Source organism: Mastomys coucha, unplaced genomic scaffold (assembly GCF_008632895.1).
Source record: "Mastomys coucha isolate ucsf_1 unplaced genomic scaffold, UCSF_Mcou_1 pScaffold9, whole genome shotgun sequence".
Taxonomy (NCBI): domain Eukaryota; kingdom Metazoa; phylum Chordata; class Mammalia; order Rodentia; family Muridae; genus Mastomys; species Mastomys coucha.
The window spans coordinates 102,789,643-102,797,325 of NW_022196915.1; the positions used below are offsets into that span (position 1 = coordinate 102,789,643).

Consider the following 7,683-nt stretch of genomic DNA (forward strand, 5'->3'; position numbering starts at 1 on the left):
TGTGAGTCCCATCAGCTCAGGGCTGGACATGGTCTGAGTGTGTCCCTCCACTCCCAGGCTGGACATGGCCTGAGTGTGTTCTCTCCACTCCCCCCTCATGAAGAAGTAAGAAGGCAAAACGTAAAAACTGTTACTTTAAATGTGGGAAATTAATTAGGATTCAATAAAGTCATCAAAATGAAGCCCCTGACTGAATTCTGATGAGTTCTATAAAAAGAAGGACAGTGGCCTGACAGACAGACACACACACACACTATCCTTAATTCTTGCCATGTGATCCATGTGATGTTCTATATCACCTTGGGTTTCTATCAACAACACAATCACCTTGTCCCTTGTACCTATAAAACAGCGATTATGAAAATTTAAAAAAAAAAAATCCAAAGCCCTTCTTTTCTTCATGAAGTTAGCTTGCTTCACACGTTTCAATATAATAGTGAAACACTGACAAGCGCACTTCCCACGAACACTATTTCAAGCAGATATTTTTCCCATCTCAAAACCACGCTTAGCTACAAGTCTAAAGGCACACATTCAATGTTTCCGTTGCTGCTGGTGATGATGGCGGCGGCTGTGCTTTTAGAAGATTAAAAAGGCTTAATCAGTATAAAAACTTTTAATCGAAGGTGACATATAACTAGCCACATCCTACTTTGGCAATGGTGAAAGAAAGACCCAAGTATCTTGTCTGTGTATAATGAGCAAAGCAGGGAGTAACGCTAAGCGCCTTCTGTGGGGGCCATCATCACTACTGAAGAGCACATGCTGAAGATCTCCACCAATCGCCAGCTGAGTGAGGGTGGATGGAGTTACTACCTAGGTCAGGCAAGGTAAGAGCATGTTAGTCCTCCTCCGTGTATCTCTTGCTGCTTAGCCCTGTCTCCATTAAGGGCGCATATCCTTTGCGAAGCCTTCTGTACTGAAGGAAAGCCAGCAACCCCAAGACTCCCACAAAAGCTCCCAGTATGCCAATGACTGCTGAGAGAGCTGTGGTCCAAACTGGAGCTTCTTCCACTGAAATGAGAGCAGACAAGAAGGCTCTGTGGTTACAATTCCATCCGCCAAACACTGCCAGAAAGTGAAGATGTTTCCCTTTCTCATGTACATTTGTTTGCAAAACAAAACTACCCTTGCTAAAATTTTATCTTCTTTCTTCTTGCTGTTTTCACAACCACAACTGTTTTTCAAGGAAGCAGAAAACAGCATCCCATTATTTAAATAAGGCTTATTGCATCTCGTAAATCTGTCACAATAAATGTTTAGATGCAGAACAAAACCTCTAAGGAAATCCATAACTGCTTTTGTAAGTTAGAAACTCATTTGTAGACGTGAGAGCTAAGATGATCTTTGGGGAACAGGCAAATGAAAGACACTCTCGTAGGAAATTCTGCTATTGTCTCTACCCTCGTGGCAGATGATGAAGGCATGTTAGAGAATAGATGTACTCTCCTGACAGGAGCATCAGCAGAAGCAGACCTCTTTGTGTCCATTTAAATAGTTGTGAATAAAATCTAAGCCTCTCACATGATATATCTAATCTACTCACATTTAATACCACTTTCCCATGAAGTTAATGTATTTTTGAAATGTGTTTATACTTATGTGACATTTCCTTGAACCATATCAACTGCTGTAGAAGGTCATTTGCTCCAAGCCATCTTGTCTTTCAACACCTGACCTTCATCTAAAGGACTGAATACCTTCTCAACCTTTTCCAGTCCCAAGGGCCAGGGCCCATCTTGACTGTATCCCTCCAAAAGGAGTGTGGGACAACCTGACATGGTTCCTACCTCTGAAACAGAGCCAGCAGGAGGTGGGCCTCCACAAGTGTTGACAGTTGATCATGAGGCATGTGTGTGTGTGTGTGTGTGTGTGTGTGTGTGTGTGTGTACATATGTTCCTCCTTCAGGAAATATTCTCCCTTCCAAGGTTATCAGGAAATGCTCTCTCTGCCAAGGTTGATGAATCTATGATAATTAGAAGCAGCACCAGTCTAGAAGTCAAGAATGTGTCTAATGTCTCAGCAAAATGGTATACACTGAGACCTTCAAAAGAGCCCTTAAGGCTGTGGAAAAGAACTCTGAAAATGGGAGTTCAAAAATATAAAATTTCTCAACTATGCAAAAATATAAGGATGCAATATGAATTTATATGAGGGGCTTCATGGACCGAAAAAGAACAAAGACAACTAAACTATGAGTCAGGTTCTCAGAAAGATATTAAGGAAGGAGATAAAGAGACCTAGGGAGTAGTGATCTCAGAGCCAGATCCCACTCAGCTAAGCTTATTGTTTGTGCTTACAAAGGAAGGCAGATTCCTGAGTTTATGGTGGTCATCCAGGGACAGAGGAATAAATAGGTCTAGGCCCAGGTGTGGTAGGAATGGTAATTTCAGGATAGTATCCCACCCAGCTAAACTTATTGTCTGTGCTTACAAAGGCAGGTAGGGGCTAGAAAGATGGCTCAGTGGTTAAGAGCACTGACTGCTCTTCCAGAGATCCTGAGTTCAATTCCCAGCAACCACATAGTGGCTCACAACAATCTGCAATGGGGTCTGATGCCCTCTTCTGGTGTGTCTAAGAGAGCAAAGATATATTCATATACACTAAATAAATAAATATTTTTTTTAAAAAAAAAAGGCAGGCAGACCTTTGAATTCATTTGCAATGTTGAGAAAAAGAAAAAAGAAAAGAGAATGTGCTTGCTATCTTTTTCTAAGAATCCTGGGGCTGGGTCATGTAATGCAGGTTCACAGAATAATCAAAGGGGAACGAGAGTAAATGACTAAATTGATATGTAAATAGAAGACTGGGCTTTGGTCTTCAAGAGATATCTGGATAAGCTGTCTGGAGATCTCCAGAGAAAGTTGTCTCAAGCAGAACACAAGGTGTCAGCTTGTACCCACAATTTGACTTTGAGTCTTTCTTCTCACGCTCCTGAACACCCCTTCCATCAACCAAACGAAGGCTAACCCTTGGCAATATGAAATATAATTTTATATAAAATATAACATTTGATTAACTCTTTGATAATTTCATGCATTGTATTTTGGTATTTACCTTCCACTCTTAACTCCTTCCAGGTACACCCTACTTACCTACCTACCCCTAAATTCATCTACTTTTTTTAAAAAAAAAGTAACCCACTGTGTCCAGTTTGTGGTGTTCATACTCATGAGCTATTCATTAGAGCATGGTAGAACTGTCAGAGTTCATACTCTTAAGAAAAATGACTCTCTCTCTCTCCTCTCTCTCTCTCTCTCTCTCTCTCTCTCTCTCTCTCTCTCTCTCTCTCTCTCTCTCTCTCTCTCTCTCTCTCTCTCTCTCTCTCTCTCTCTCTCTCTCTCTCTCTCTCTCTCTCTCTCTCTCTCTCTCTCTCTCTCTCTCTCTCTCTTCCTCCAGAAGCCATTGACTGTCAACAGTGTCTCAGTTATGGGTGGGAACTTATGAGGCTACTCCACTCAGTGCTAAACTTAAACTACAGACTCTCAACAGCTTGATCTTGTGCAGTTTTTATATGATCTTGCACAAGTCTTGTGTGACGCTGTGGAGGCCTTGTGTGATCGTGTGCTGGTCTTGTGTGATCGTGTGCTGGTCTTGTATGATCTTGGGCAGGCCTTGTGTAAGCTGGTTATAGCTTCTTAAAACATGAAGTTTTAACAGGCATGTTGGCACACACTTTTAATCCCAGCCCTTGAGAGACAGAGGCAGGGGGATCTCTGTGAATTTGAAGGCATCCTGATCTACAAAGAACATAGAAAGTTGAAGGCCACCCAAAGCAACATGGTGAGATCATGTCTCAAAAAACAAACCAACAAACAACAGATTTTTATTCTGGCATTTCGTTAATGAGATGCCAAAAATGATGGCCTCTTATTGTCCAAATCCTGTTGGCTTCTTTTAAAAACATGTTTAAATTGTGGTAACTCACATATAATATAGACTTAAGCATCATATCTATTTTCTCATGCAGTTGGTGGTATTAAAATACCTTCACATCTGTGTGTGACTGCCATTACCATTGTCTATAGAACATTCCTTGTTTTATAAAACTGAGATGTTGTAACCAACATATGATGAATCCTATTCCTCTATAATGCCCCATGACTCTCTGCCTAGGCCCTTCCTGTTCCTCTATAATGCCCCGTGACTCTCTGCCTAGGCCCTTCCAGTGCAGCAAGCTGTGGAAGCAAAAGGACTTTCTTCTCACTCTGTGAAGATAGAATGGTTTGAGTACATAAAAGAAACGTGCGGCCAACAATAGCCATGCTGAGAGGAGAAACAGCCTCTGAACTCAGGAATGCGTAAGTGCATGGAATTCCACCAAGTGTGAAACACTGAGAAGAGATATCTGGTTGGAGGTGAAGAGTAGCTGTAGGAAAAGATTTCTTGGTTTTCCAGCGAAAGTTAATGGTATTCTGGAGGCAAGGTTGCTGGTCTCTGAATGCGCCATGAAATCTAGCCTGTTCTATTGATCATCTGGCGTGTCTCGCTTTTAAGGAAACAGGGACTTCAGAGAAAGCTCCTTCCGGCACTTTGGGAAGGAAAGGGCAATGAGAAATGGCAGGGAGGGGAGACGGCATTCAAGACCCCTTTGCTCTCTTTTAGTGGAAAGCATTCTGCTTGCCAGCCTCTCACAGTCAAGGATCACGCAGGCAAAGCCAAGTCTCCCTCTCCTTGCCTTCGATTAAGCCACCTGTGCAGTTCCCTGTCTGCCCCTCTCCTTCTGTAGTCTAAAACACTGGCTCAGCTACTCAGCCTCAATCAGCCCCCTCAACTCCAGCTTCAGATCCATCTTGTACACAGTCGTTCTCAAGTCCCTCACTGCTTTGACTCTTAGTTGGAAGAAGAGCAGAGGATATCTCTCCCCACAATATGCCCATGGGTAAGAGGGTCATTTAAAGATAAAGGTATTTGACATTCAGCAGATGACACTTCCTAGAGCTTCCTTAACTCAAAAGAAACAAGGACTGGCAGCCATCTCCCTGGGAGTAGGGGGAGGTGTCAGCTGTGAAATCATGACTGCACACACTTGCGAAGACAGCCTCATCTGCCATTGCTTCCTTTGCACTCACTGCCCACAGTTTGCCTTTGTCAGGTCACAGCTCCAAGACTTCTCACTCTTGCTTTACACTGGCTTCTAAGCTCCTAGGCCATTGGTTTCTCTGAGTCTTCCCTTCTTTCTGTTCTAGAAAGAGTCTGTGTCTCATAAAGAGGGACATCATATTTGTCCTGTCAATTCTTCTGTCAGTCTAGATTGCTGAACACCAGTGAGCCTAGGAGTTAGCAGAGAATATCCCTTACTTACCCCCACCCCACGCAGAAGGATAGATTTCGTGGTCAAACTATCATCCAGCACGGTTCTTTATCCTCTGGTTAGCTGATAGATTTTAGGCACATATGGGGCTTAGATGATATCTGCTAATTGATTCTTGATGTCGAGAATAAAAGCAGATCAAGGTGCCCAGTCCAAATCTTTGATTATCATTATGCTTAATCCAAGAGCAAAGAGAAAGAAGTTCTAAAGGGATGCCCTCAGCATCCCAAATTAGTGCGGACAGAAAGCAGTCAGTACCAAACAGAGGGGAAAACAGGTAGATGCCAATACTAAAAGATTCTCCATGTTAGAGAGCAACACGAGGGGCTCTGGATTCACCTTGTAGGTTAAGAATCAGGGCAGTGGCAGACAGGAGGAAGCTTCCAGCAGATTCTATTCTGCAGCTTCTCCATATATCAAAACATTTCTGTCGTTTCGTCTTTCCTTTCTCAAGCTTCCCTGAGATTCTGTGAAGGACATATGAAGCATGGGAGTCTGGGCAAAAGAAGAAAGGTATCCATGCGTGCTAATAAAGATAGCCTGGATTTGAACACATGCCATAACCTCCAGAAGCCCAATCTGTTCTGAGGTTCAGCCATCCTGGGCAGACCTGTCCCTACAACACTGGTGTAGCCAAGGCTGACTCAAAAGGCCTGCTGCAGCTGCACAGTAGTTTCACTGTATCAATCGAACAACACGTGACGGTCAAACCCCACGGTGGGGAGTCCTGCAAAGCAACCATCTTTTAAAATGCTTCATTGTGTTACTTTCCACAGTGGCTGAGTTTTTGCCTTTGCCTGGTCTTTGGAGCTTGTGACAATCTGAAGTGTGTCTCGATAGTCTCAACTCTTACACATAAGATCACTGGCCCCTCCCTGTCCACACAGGAGTAAAGTTGCTTGGACTTTATCAGTTACACATGGGGCAGTCCAGATAAAAACTGTCAAGTCAGGCAGAAGAGCTGACATTGCTCTGTGTCTTTTACCAACTTACAGTTTTCCCAAATGGTCTGCAGCTAGTCCCTTTCTGATGTTTAATTGGCAGCTTAATGACTTATCTTGTTAAATCCAAGGTATTCTCAAAATAGCCAATAAACTTAACTCGGTCTGAATGCTTCAATTAACAGTCTTGCTTACATTAAAAAGAGAAAGAAAGCTGCCTCAGAAGCCGACTGAGTCACCCACTTAGAAGCCATACTCCTTACCTGACAGATCAATGGCGTAATTGTAGCCAAGTTGGTCTGCGGGTAAGAAGAGTTCCTCATTAGTCACTGGTGGGAAGAAGGGGACCATGTTATACATCCGATTGTGACCGATGGGTGCCAGCTCCTGAGGCCAGGCATCTGTGGAAGGATTGTTTTTCTTCAGCCACTCGTCAAAGATGGCGTCTGTAAAAGAATGGAGGACCTGCAAGACAGATGAGAGTAGTGATGATCAACTGACCCAGCCTTCTCTGCGATGGAGTGTAGTCCTTAACACAGGAGTATGTGTGTGCCCAGCCTAGCTCTGATGGCATACGCACTGACTGGCTTTTTCAGATGAACTTTGCAATGGCATACAGACATACCTCCTCAAAGAGGACTGTAAATCCTTTGATCAAGTGATAAATAAGAACTCATGTTGCAAATTTCACACTGGTTCGGAAACATCTAAGACCTTCAGTATATTGTGCTAATTATTGTTTCCAGGAGAAAGGCAAATAAGATAGCTACATATTCTACTCAAAATTTAGATACTTGAGTTCAGCAGAAAAGAAGAGGTAGGATTTGCCATTATTGTAAAACAAATGAGCAATAAAAAAGAAATAAAAACATCAAAAGTGAATTTTCAGATTTTGTGTGCCCTTTACCTACTCATTTTACAAACCTCCCCCTTGAATTCTTAGTATTGCATGGCAATGAAAAGTCTAAAAGTGTTGAATACACAGAACACTCATTTTTATTTTCTCAAAGAAGCTGTAAAATCCTTTTCAAATACTGCAATCTTTATATATTTCAAAACATCGCCAGTGCAATCCCCACACGCACAGCCCTGATTTTTAACAGAGTATCAAAGCAGGAGTTCAGCTGATTTTTTTTTTTTAACAAGAGACTTCACACCTGGCAGTGTTCACACTTGGCAGTGTTCACACCTGGCAGTGAGACTTCCTCTTGTATCCTAGACGTGGCCAACTCAGGGTCACAATCTATGAGCCCCACCCTTCTGGGGGCAGCCATTTTGTCAGGAAGCCCAACTCAGTCACACGGAGAAGCCAAAGGGAACAAAGGCTAGCCAGACCACAGATGCTCCAGTGTCTACCATCATCAGACCACAGATGCTCCAGTGTCTGCCACCATCAGACCACAGATGCTCCAGTGTCTGCCACCATC

General features: G+C 43.0%; 1 protein-coding gene across 1 annotated transcript in view; it reads right to left on the bottom strand.

Annotated features, from left to right (window-relative positions):
* Window positions 1-601: 601 nt before the first annotated feature.
* Dct (dopachrome tautomerase) overlaps window positions 602-7,683 on the bottom strand; it is a 42,029-nt gene continuing 34,947 nt past the window's right edge. Inside the window, exons 7-8 of the mRNA XM_031362264.1 lie at window positions 6,520-6,721; window positions 602-1,014 (exon numbers count right to left, since the gene is read on the bottom strand). Coding sequence (XP_031218124.1) covers window positions 842-1,014; window positions 6,520-6,721 — 375 coding nt within the window. The 3' untranslated portion in view covers window positions 602-841. The remainder of the gene's footprint in view (window positions 1,015-6,519; window positions 6,722-7,683) is intronic.